This window comes from Zootoca vivipara, chromosome 13 (assembly GCF_965207765.1).
Source record: "Zootoca vivipara chromosome 13, rZooViv2.hap1.1, whole genome shotgun sequence".
NCBI classification, from domain to species: domain Eukaryota; kingdom Metazoa; phylum Chordata; class Lepidosauria; order Squamata; family Lacertidae; genus Zootoca; species Zootoca vivipara.
In genome coordinates, this window is record NC_142596.1 from 51,667,572 (window position 1) to 51,679,887 (window position 12,316).

Sequence of the window (12,316 nt, forward strand, 5' to 3'; positions counted from 1 at the left end):
GGGCGGGTGCCACTACCGAGAAGGCCCTCTGTCTGGTTCCCTGTAACCTCACTTCTCGCAATGAGGGAATCACCAGAAGGCCCTCGGTGCTGGATCTCAGTGTCCGTGCTAAATGATGGGGATGGAGACGCTCCTTCAGGTATACAGGACCGAGGCCGTTTAGGGCTTTAAAGGTCAGTACCAACACTTTGAATTGTGCTCAGAAACGTACTGGGAGCCAGTGTAGATCTCTCAGGACCGGTGTTATGTGGTCCCAGCAGCCACTCCCAGTCACTAGTCTAGCTGCCGCGTTCTGGATTTATTGCAGTTTCTGGGTCACATTCAAAGGTAGCCCCACATAGAGCGCATTGCAGTAGTCCAAGCGAGAGATAACTAGAGCATGCACCACTCTGGTGAGACAGTCCGCGGGCAGGTAGGGTCTCAGCCTGCGTACAAGATGGAGCTGGTAGACAGCCGCCCTGGACACAGAATTAACCTGTGCCTCCATGCACAGCTGTGAGTACAAAATGACTCCCAGGCTGCGCACCTGGTCCTTCAGGGGCACAGTTACCCCATTCAGGGGTAATAATAGTTACAGGTAGGTAGCCGTGTTGGTCTGGCGTAGTCGAAACAAAATAAAAAAATTCCTTCCAGTAGCATCTTAGAGACCAACTAAGCTTTCGTGTGCATGAAAAGCTCATTCCAATGACAAACTTAGTTGGTCTCTAAGGTGCTACTGGAAGGATTTTTAAATAATAATAATAATAATAATAATAATAATAATAATAATAATAATAATTCATGTTCTTGGCTTTCCAGACTCATCTGCTATACAAAACCAAAGGGGCACATTGGTTGTCAGAGGTGAAACATATTGGCATTATTTTCACCTCTCCCACCCCACTATGTGCAACCTCCAGCAAGGAACCCTTCATTTTTAAGCAGTGAAACCTCCCACAGATTCCGTCACTCACAATGACTGCCCTTAGAAGCTGTGGTTCTCCTCTGTCTTTAAACTGGGAGACCCCAAGTTTTAAAACAACAACTATTCTTTGGGTCTCTTGATGCATGTTTTTAATAATAATAATAATGTATAAATTATGTATAAATTACTTATGTATAAATAATAATAATAATAATAATAATAATAATAATAATAATAATAATAATTTATACATACAGCCACTCTGGGCGGCTCCTAACAGAATTAAAAGCACAATAAAACATCAAACATTAAGAACTTCCCTAAACAGCCTTCAGATGTCTTCTAAAAGTCAGATAGTTGTTTATTTCATTGACATCTGATGGGAGGGCGTTCCACAGGGGGGGCACTACCACCGAGAAGGCCCTCTGCCTGGAGATGTTAGCTCCATCTCCCATCAGCCCCGTGAGGCAGCACAGCCAATGGTCAGAAATGATGGCAGCCCTGATCCAAAACATTCAGAGGGCTCAGTATCCAGGAGGATTGGTGTAAAGTAAACAATGCTCCATTTAGTAAATAACATGATTTCCTGTTCAGATTTGGACCACTGTTTAGCAGAGGCATAGCTGGGGGGGGGTGGCACAGGGCGCCACACCACAGGGGGCGGCACTTACCATATGGCCTGCAGTGAGTCTGAGCCACATGTCTCCCCTGGGAGTGACGAGGTGACTCAGCCGCCTGCAGGCTCAAAATAGCAGTGTGGGGCTTGCGTCCTCCCGCCATCTCCCCCACAGGGGTTTCCTGCGACTTGGGCTCACATGACTGGGGATATGGACCGTGGGACTGGTATTATTCTTGTTTTTAAAAGCTTAAACATAAAGGAACATTTCATGCAGCCCTTTTTCATATTAATAGCAGGCCATCACAGGGTACAATATTTCAATTCTTTGATTCAGAATAATAATCTTAAAGTAGCAATTTAAGGACTGTGGCCACAGTATTAGATCAGACGCACAAATAATCTTTCCCTGCTGCGTGTCCCTGGATAATGTGGCACCCTCTGGGAGTTTTTGAACTCCAGTTCCATCAGCCTCTGATGGCCTGGTCAATGGTCAGAGGTAATACAAGTCATCATCTAGAGGGCACTGTAGTGATCATTGAGATACAGCAACATATGCGTTATTCACACTTTTGCATAGTTAAGGGCCATTTATTGTGGGAATGATGTGGTAGTCTTCCCACGTTAAGGCAGAGCAGTATTACAGTTATGCAGCCTTTGCAACGTTTCATAAGTGGATTTAGAAGAACATATGCCAGCACAGTAATCCTGAAGTCATGCCAGAGAGAAGCTATTTTTAGTTGTTTATTCATTAATTCATTCCCATACATAACCTCCCCTCTCTTAAAGGATAGGGATGGCTTGCAGTATTCTAATAGTCTTTCCCCCTTGTTATCATATGTTCCCTTTTTAACCCTCCTTACACTTCTCCCTTCTAAGTCTCTGCCATTTTTTGTTTTGTTTTCACAAACAACAACAAAAATACTATCAAGTGTCCACCTTCTTACTCCCAGGAAGCTGCCTTATACCAAGTCAGACCCTTGGTCTATCTTGCAAATGCTGGAGATTGAGCCTGGGACCTTCTGCTTGGGAAGCAGATGCTCTGCCGACTGACAATGGCCCTACTCCTTTTGGTGCCACTTGAATGCACAGTTCCATATTTGCCCCACCCATATGCAACCTGAACAAACGCAAGCCTGTGCTTTTGTAGCTGATGTTAAATGAAGCCACCTTCACTTCTGTAATGGCATTGCCAAATCTGGTGGCCCCAGGTGCTTTCAACTACAACAGCTGTACTCCCATCAGTGTCCCGTCCCCCCCCCCCCCCAGTCTTCATCTATGCTGTGATGGGTGCCATGGCCCCAAACATCTGTAGGGTACCAAGCTGGGGAAGGCTGTTCTAGAATACGTTGAAGGTGATAAGGAAATGAGGTCAGGAGGTCAATTCCACAGCCTGACTGACAAGTGGCAGCATCTAGAATGATGATTCTGTTGTGCGTGGAAAATGTGAACTTGGTCACTGCCAAAATGGATGAATGCCTGGTGGTTGCCTGCTCTGGTGACCTCCGCTTCACAAAAGATGGTTTGGTGGGGGAATGCGGAGAGATTCTCAGCTGGAGTTCGATTTAGGCATGATGGACGGATGCTTGGCTGCAGCATCTCCTTGCCTTGATGATTGGCACTGAGCTAAGTCGTTACATCTTTGCTAGGTTTACCTCTGAACACATATGGTACTCACATAAGGGCTGATATCTTTTCTGGGCAAAAGATAATGGGCAGGGGCTGTTTGATCTTGCATTGGAGATAGAAAGAATGAGGAATGAGGAAATGGGGAGGAGGACAGATAAAAATCAAATGGAGACCTTTTTTTGGCTTACATTTAGCTCTGCAAACTCATTTCAGGCTCAATAAGCTTTTCGTCTTATGTAATGGGGTTGAAAGCAAATAATTTTGTTTATTTCAATTTATCTATCTCCCCCCCCCCAGCTTTTCCTTTTTTTCTTCTTTTTACTTTACCACAAAGTCCTTTTGCTTCCACTTGTATGGAAACTGCTTGGAATTCATTTTTCATTTATCCAACAGCCCACAGTTGGGGAATTCCTAGGAGGTGAATAATGAAAAGCTACTGTCTCTTCTGAAAAAGTTTTCATGTTATTGTCGTCATTCCCATTACTAGTCTGATAAATACGGCTACAAAAGTCCACAAGTAGTTGAGAGATCTTTCAAGGAACTGATCCTTAGGAACAAACAAAATTTTATTCCAGATATTGCACCAACGTTTTCACGACTGCCGACAGACACCACCGTTACCGAAGGGATGACAGCAGTTTTAAGATGTGATGTCTCAGGAGCACCAAAGCCTGCTATTGCATGGAAAAGAGGTAAAGCCTTATTATTCTGTTGGGAAATCTCTCTAATTGCTGCTGCTCACCAAGAGGAATTAGCATAGCATTAGCTTTTTCATGCACTGCAAATCAGAGAATTGAAGCTGTTCTCACATGGTGTTTTTCAGGCAACCAGGTTTTGGCCAGCGGCTCCATTCAGATCCCCAGGTTCCTCCTCCTCGAATCTGGAGGGCTTCAGATAGCCCCAGTCTTTGCTGGCGATGCTGGTGACTATACCTGCTGTGCAGTCAACTCTGAAGGATTCCTAAATGCTTCCGCTGCTCTCACCGTGTGGAGTAAGGACCATGTTTGTTTTAGAGTTTCATATTAATCAAGGCTTAATCAGTTCTCATTGTGCCCTCAGGAAACCAATTACAACATTTCCATTTCATGGTGTGTATGTGTGGAAGGGAGGGGGTGAATAATTTAATAGAAATTATGTTTGTGGATTTTAGAGCTGATTTAGAGGGATCTACAAGGGAGAGTGTTCATTTGACATCTTTGCATTTCAAAATAGACATTAAGTTTCACCAAAGCCATCCTAATGTACACAGCTGGAGATATCTGCAGATTATTTCAGTAATTCATGCACTACGAGGCATGGCTGCCACCTGTACATTCTCATTTTATCGCCCTGATAACGTGCAACTGATACACACATCACAATGTGGCATGTGGTTGTAGGAGAAGCTAATAATCTCCATTGTAAGTTCCCTTCTGAACAGGCTACGCTGTATAGAATGCGCAGGCTGCCAGTTCATTTTAATGTCCTGCTTAAACCTTTTAAATTTGATTTAATTGCATCACACACTGTATGCACAGCAATGAGAACGAAACTGTTATATAACCCAAGGGGTAGAACAGAAAAATCCAGCACTCTCAGACATGGTGCTTAATGGTGTCTGATGTTCACACTTACCGTTTGACTCTTGTTCCTTGTACAGAAATCTCTTCTGGCATTATGGTGTATTATTGCTTCTGGAAAATGGGACTTTGCTCCCATTTTCCATTTATCTTCCTTTCTTGCACCTGGATTCAGCTGATGTGATCTGCGGCCTTTCCCTTTATATGTTGAGGCATTAAGGAGAACTTTTTGTGCCTTAATTACTCGCTGCAGTGACCTCCATTTCCTGGGCATATTTGAATGACGGGGATTTAACAACATTTGGGTAAATGTCATCTCTTAGAATCATAGAATCATAGAGTTGGAAGAGACCACAAGGGCCATCCAGTCCAACCCCCTGCCAAGCAGGAAACACCATCAAAGCATTCTTGACATATGCCTGTCAAGCCTCTGCTTAAAGACCTCCAAAGAAGGAGACTCCACCACACTCCTTGGTAGCAAATTCCACTGCCAAACAGCTCTTACTGTCAGGAAGTTCTTCCTAATGTTTAGGTGGAATCTTCTTTCTTGTGGTTTGAATCCATTGCTCCAAGTCCACTTTTCTGGAGCAGCAGAAAACAACCTTTCTCCCTCCTCCATATGACATCCTTTCATATATTTGAACATGGCTATCATGTCACCCCTTAACCTTCTCTTCTCCAGGCTAAACATGCCCAGCTCCCTAAGCCGTTCCTCATAAGGCATTGTTTCCAGGCCTTTGACCATTTTGGTTGCCCTCTTCTGGACACGTTCCAGCTTGTCAGTATCCTTCTTGATATTCTCTTATGTGTGTAGAATATTATGGAAAAGTTTGTGACTTTGGAGCCACTTGATCTGATTCTTCCTGTCTTTCTCCTCATATCTTCAACCAGCTTTGAAGTGGTCCAGCTAGCTTTTCAACTTTGAGCTCAGCTGATGTTCCACGAACCACATGTTGCACTTCTCTCTTGCAAAGCATCCTCAAGAGATACAGTTTGCATAGGAGAAAAGATGCTTCCCCTGTCAGTCATTTCCCCTCTGAAACTTCCTCCCAGTTGTCCTCTCTTCACCCCACCAATATTGTAGACCTGGATTTATTTGGGGAGGGGGTGGGATATGAAACTCTGTAACTCCAAGAGATAATTTCCAGGGACATTTTGCTATTCAAAGTTAAAAAAAACCACACATTAAGGGCCTGTGTAAGTATACAGTGCTTCTCTCCTGAAGGTAGTTAAGACACCAGGAGCTAGCCTTGGTCATACCTGCTTTCTACCCACTCTTTCCTCTCCCTGGACTGAATTATCTCTCCTGCTGCAATTGCAATTGAAGGAAATATTTTCATCATTAACATCATAAATGCAGCTAGTTCTTCTTAACCCAAGATCTGAAACTCACTTTGAGCTGTTGTTTCGGACTCCACTTACTTGGGAACTGTGGTTTGCATTTACCATGATTAGAAATCACTGTGACAATTTCCCTAAACTGTGGTTATGCTGTGAGTAGGAGAGTCAGTCTACAGCAAGGTGGGAGGCTGGCTCCTTAATCATGCTTAAGAGGTGGCTACTTGCCCTAACACATGACAAACACTCTGCCGTGAAATTTACTCTAGGTCTCTTTTTCTAATATTGCTGGGCCCCTGGAATTGGATTCCCGGGGGAAATTAAAGATGGGAAGGGGGTGTGATACTCCATTAAACTTTTCCAGTAAACACTGGCTGTGGAGAACTTTGCACTTTCACATATTTGCTAGAGGCAGGGGGATGGAGGAGCAGAAATTTTCTTGTCAGGAATGACAAATGACCTGGCTCGCTGCCTTCAGAGGCCAAACACCCAAGCCAAGATGGAAGTTGGCAATTTTACCTGAACTGTGGGTCGTGTTCTTTTCAGATCGCACTCTTATCGTTCGCCCTCCTGAGGACAGCACTGTTATTAAGGGAACCACCGCGATGCTGCACTGCGAGGCTGCTCATGACCCAAGAATTTCAATCAGGTTGGTGGTGTCTGCAGTTGCTTCTGCTGTATATTTGAACTTAATTTTACAAAACGTGGTCACCCTGTTTGGCGAGCTCTTTCCAGGCACCTGGTTTTGTGCTGGTATTCCCAGTGATGGCATCCTCTGAGGTTGCAGGTTGAGCTATTATTCATGTCAAGTCCTTTTTATTTCTCCACTTCAACCTTATATATTATTTACAATGAACTGCGTTCCACTTCATGACTTCAATACAACTACTCATGATTTACTGTCAAGGTTAATACAATATCAATAAAACTGACTTGTCAGAAGCTGATACTTAATGAGAATGAAACCCAAAGTGATTTGAGGGGATTGTAGGAACGTTTGCAGAGAGAGTCTTGAAAATTCCTGAAAGCATCCCTTCTGCTCTTGAACAAAGCGCCAGATCAGCCTCGCAGAAAGTACAATATCTCTCTAAACTGCCAGATTCTACAAGCAAGGAGTTAGAGGAATTCCCTCTCTGCTCCTTTGACAGGATGAGCATGTACATAAATGAAAGACAGGCAAATGAAAAGGGGAAAGGCCAATGAAGGATGCCACAGTTCCCTTTAGAAAATGTTAAACAACGGCATTTGTGTAAAAGAGAAAGGAAAGACATCTAGTCTTGCATTAAGCAGAGGATGGTATTTTAGAAGCTTTCTTTGCTGTCGCCACCCCCACTCCCCCCGTTAAGGGCTGGTAGGATTATGACTATGAGCTCTGCTATAGATGGTTTAGAATAGCTCTATTCTATTAATCATAACATTGAAATCACTTGTGGGAGAAAAGTATTAAATGGATCATGAATAAAAAATCAGGAAGGTTTAAAGCTAAGTATAATTAGCATTTGTATAGTGTATTTCAAGCATCAAAGATTCTTACATACAATTCCTCTGTATTCCTTACAACACCCTTGTATGGCAGGCCAGGGTATATTTTGTGATTTGTATGCTAAAGTAACCACTACTAATATCCTTCAAATTCACTGTTGTTGTTCTGTTTTGGGTTCTGCAATTTAAATTCAAATATATGCAGGAGGAAGCTGCTGTAGCCCTTGGTTATACATTTTGCCTGCCCACCCACCCACCTGTAAACTCTGACCCCAATCCACAGAAAATTGGGCCCAAGTATGCAGGGGCAAAGGCAAGAGGGGTACGTGGGAAGAAGGCAGATAATCGCCTTTCCTATGACATAGACTCAGTCTAAGAAACGTAGAAAGGAGAAAAAGAGCAGTGACAGGTCAGCGGTGGAGAGGCCCCCGTTAGTAGTACATCTATTTGCATTGTGTAAACCTCTTATTGTCATCTATGGTAAAATGTATTTTTTAAATGAAGTAAAACATGAGCTCTAAGTAGGTTTTCCAACTCTTGAAATATAAAATATCTGATACCTGACAGGTTCTGGGTGTGAAGCCAAGAGAAGGTTCAGGACTAGTTTCTGAAGGGTCTGAAAGCCTATTTTGGAGTCAAGCACAAAAGTTGTTTATTTGTGTAAAGTCTGCAGGTCAACAACAACACACACATCCAGCCGGGGTATGGTATGCCATTGCCCCCTTGCTTTTCTGTGATTCGAAAACAAACCAAGTACAGCCTGGGTCAGGCTGGCAACCATCACTTCAAACCTGCTTTGTTTAAAAAAGAATAAATGGGAAATTTGCCATTGATTTCTAAGGAGTAGGATTGCACCCTTCACCTTGAAGTACCGTACATTTTATTAGTCTTGCAGGATGTCAGACATTCCCTGCATCCAAATGAGCCCTTGGTGAAGGTTGTGAGTGAGCATCTCTGTTCTACATAGTTATTTAGCTCTGTTTTTACCATATAATTTCAGCACTTGATATTTCATCATTTTTAACGAAATAGACAGCTGACTTTAACGGTCTGAAATACTGTGACAATCAGGTATGTTTGGAAGAAGGACAACGTTGTCATAAATCCATCTAGCAGCTCCCGAATCACCATGGAGAAAGATGGCACCCTTACCATCAGCCAGACATGGTCCGGAGACATTGGAGACTACACTTGCGAAGTCACATCCTCTGGAGGAAATGATTCCAGGGTGGCCCGCTTGGAAGTGATGTGAGTATCCCAGGGGCAGGCAGCTTTGAATGAAACTGCAAATGGTTGGCACCTCCCTCTTATTTTACTCCACTCCCCCGCAACTTTTGCTTTGACTTTTCAATTGTTATAAGAACCACAGCCAATTCCTTACTTTAGTACAATTGTCTCCAGTGGTATTTAAGCTTGAATCTGATTCACCACACTTAAGGTGTTCCCAGATCAGGGAAACTGGCTAGCCCAAAGAGGGCCAGCCCAAGCAGTTTATGACTGCTGTGGTTTTCCAGACTCCCTCTCATGAGCCTGCTTAGAACATGCAGTTCAAGGTAATTCATTAGGCTGAGTCCCAAGCGCCAGTCATGAGCTTCAAGCCCTGGAGTCCCTGACCATGGTCTGGATTTGACCAGGGATTTCCTTAGAGAGAGCATTCCCCGTAGTAGCCCTACAGTTCTGGGACTCTACCTACTAGGTTCTGTCGCATCACCACAGGCCTTTGGGAAAGATCTGACCCACAACCAAACCCAACACCCACTCCATTCTTGCTGGCTTTTACTTGAAGGCTTAAAAAATAATAATGTTCTGCTTCCTTTTTGGTTTGGGAGTTTGTTTTAATTCAGGGCTGGACGTTTGGTTATTGTTTTCTGGCTTTTATTATTTTCCTGGTTTTCCCATTATTTTTTTTGCTTTCTGAGTAATTCATATTTTTGTTTTACACTTGTTTTGTACTGTTTATTTTTGTGGAAGCCGCCTTGAGAGAGCTTTTACTCTTCAAGGCAGCATATAAGCAGGTTTAAAATAATAATGATGAAATGCTTTGTTGAGACCTATGGAATTGAAAAGGGCCTGCACTGATTGTTCTTTCTTGGCTGAACTGATCCCTAAGCTCTGATGGAAGTGCAATGTGAGCGAGGCAGTCAGTCTTGTTGAGCAAGAGAAGGTGATATTCTAATATGACTGACGCTTAGAGTAAACCTGTGTACTAATATTTTTTGGAAAGCCATCTGTTTCTGCCAGCTGCTTGCACCTAATCTTTTCCCGGAGAAGATGCCCGAGGCTGCTTCTTCAGCCCTCCTGTCTAACGTGCTCATTTCTGAGATTTTGTTACATCCATCTTGGTTTCATTACAGCATCACCTCTTCAGTGCCAAGCCTAGATTGAATTCTGTTCTGAAGCCATCCATTTTTACATCCTCTCCTTTGGTTCTTTTCCTGGAGTGCATTTTATGCTGCTGGTAGAAATCCAAGGCTGAGAAGAAAATTCCAAACAGATTGCTACCTCCCATACTTAATTTGTTGTCTCTTGTTCCTCTTTAGGGACTTTGGTGCAAGGATGGGTCTGGCTTTAAAATTGTGACATTGAAGCCAAAAGGCCAATGTCTGCTGAGAGCATTTAATTGTGAAAGGCCTCTCCAGGCCCTCGAACTCTTACCATCCTTTGTAATCTTCATCTTCTGGACAGGGGCCAGCCAGGGTCTAAAGTTGGGGGTTTTCCCAGCCTGCTACCTGTGATTATTTTAACTGGAGACACCAGAAATTAAACCTGGGACCTTCTGCAAACCAAGCATGTGTTTTGTCTCTATGCTGAGATTCCTGCCAATGACACCAAACATTCACGGTCAGGGCTCGGGGGGGGGGGTGTCTTCCTTTCTCTCCCATAGCCCACTTCCTTTCCCATAGTTGCTGTTCTTCTCAAACCTCTCAACTGCGAAACAAGTCAAGTGGCAGGACTCATTCCATGGTCATTCATCCCCAAAAATGTTGTCTCAGAATCATCATCACGGGCAATTTATAGGAGCATCAGAAAGAGGAGACTAGATGCCAGCATCAGGCAAGCAATGCAAACTAAACACAGTTTGAATGTATCCATTATTAAGTGAGAGTTAATAATAGTGATTCTCACAGATGTATAGTAACGAAACTCCAAATGACACCCTGTTAAAAAACCATCTTGTTTGGTTTCCATCTCCATATATTCCTTAAATTGCACTGACTGCCTCTTCCCATTTGTACTTTTTATTTTGCATGCTTCATCTAAGTGAGAACAATCGGAAAGAAGTCAGGCAGAAAGCAGATTATCTTTTCCACACAATAGAGAAGGGTGGTTTTTTCTTTTCTTTTAGTAATTTCCGGCTTTTCTGGTGGGCTGTTATCCAAGAGAGAAAAATTACTCCTATTTCATAATGTACCTGCACTGGGGGGAAACACACACATGTATACACAAACAAAAATACATGCACAAATCTCTTTCCCCATCAAATGCAATGCATGTCCCTATATGGAACACGGGTTCGAAGTGACGAGATCCTCAATTTTTCTTTGGGTCAGATCCATAGGCAAATTTAGTGTCATGCAAGTGAAATTGAAATGTCTTCTCCCGAGTACGTTCAAGTTTCTCTCAAATCGGTACTGACACAAAACTGTGAGGAAAAATTATGAGATATTTTAAGTGCTAATACAGAATGAACATCTATGGAGGGGTTGAACCCAGTGTTAAGAGCATGTGCTTGGCATGCAGAAGGCATCAAGTTCAATCCCCAGAGTCTGAAGGTGACATTTGGAAAGTTCCTTGCCTGTAACTGAGAGCAGTCAGTGCAGATGGATCAATAGTATGATCCTGGGGGGGGGGGAATAGTATGATCCTGAAATGCACTCTGGGTGTGCATTCCTTTGCGTTTGATCCTAAATCTTCAGTTAGTGCAGAACACTGCTGTGGCACAATTGTCGGCAGGAGTGAGTGCTTGCCAGCATATAACGCCTCTGCTAAGAGAGCTGCTCTAGTTGCTAATCTGCTACCAAACCAGGTTCAAGGTGTCACTATTAGTGTATAAAGCCCTTAATGACTCAGGACAGGTTTACCTGGAAGATCACCTTACCCAAATAGACTCACTCAACCACTTCAATCTGCAGAACTGGCCCTGTTACAAGAGTCGCAAAACACCTATTCCACATCTGTCAGAAATCCTTCTCCCATGCTTTGGAACTCCCTGCCTCTTGACATCAAACAGGTGCCTCCACTGTACTCCCTTTGGCACCTGCTAATAAACATTTTTGTTTAGGTAAACCTACCCAGGTATACAGACTGTTTGCATGTGTTTTGATCTGTCTTTAGCTTATCACTGGTTTTTCTTAAAATCATCTTTTTGTTTTGAAGTGATTCTTTGCTTTTACAATCAAATGGTATATACATTTTATGAAATAGATAACATTCCATATAAAGCTGCTTCCTGCAGTGGCATCGCGAGGGAGGGGCGGGGGCGGTGCGCCCCGGGTGCCATTTCTGGGGGGTTGACAAGGACGCAGCATGAACAGCCATCACGCCACAGCAGCCGCATGTGGAGGATCCTCCGTTTGTGGCTGCAGCCGCGAGCAGAGGATCCCAGCGCCATCCGAACAGCACTCAGGCGGTGCCAGCGGCAAACTGCTACGTACAACTCATGCGCGGTGTCGCACACATGTGCTGCGCGTAGCGACACCGCACATGCTCTGTACATAGCGATTTACTACTGGTGCCACTGGAGCACTATAGGAAAGTGGTGGGATTCCTCCGCCACCGGCAGGAGCT

The 12,316-nt window shown here is 43.7% G+C and overlaps 1 protein-coding gene across 4 annotated transcripts in view; it reads left to right on the plus strand.

Moving 5' to 3' along the window:
- SDK1 (sidekick cell adhesion molecule 1) overlaps nt 1-12,316 on the plus strand; it is a 574,710-nt gene that overhangs the window by 359,103 nt on the left and 203,291 nt on the right. For all 4 annotated transcript variants that reach the window (XM_035130977.3, XM_035130978.3, XM_035130979.3 and 1 more), the window contains exons 10-13: nt 3,725-3,841; nt 3,973-4,140; nt 6,593-6,695; nt 8,600-8,776. In XM_035130977.3, the coding sequence (XP_034986868.2) occupies nt 3,725-3,841; nt 3,973-4,140; nt 6,593-6,695; nt 8,600-8,776 (565 nt within the window). The remainder of the gene's footprint in view (nt 1-3,724; nt 3,842-3,972; nt 4,141-6,592; nt 6,696-8,599; nt 8,777-12,316) is intronic.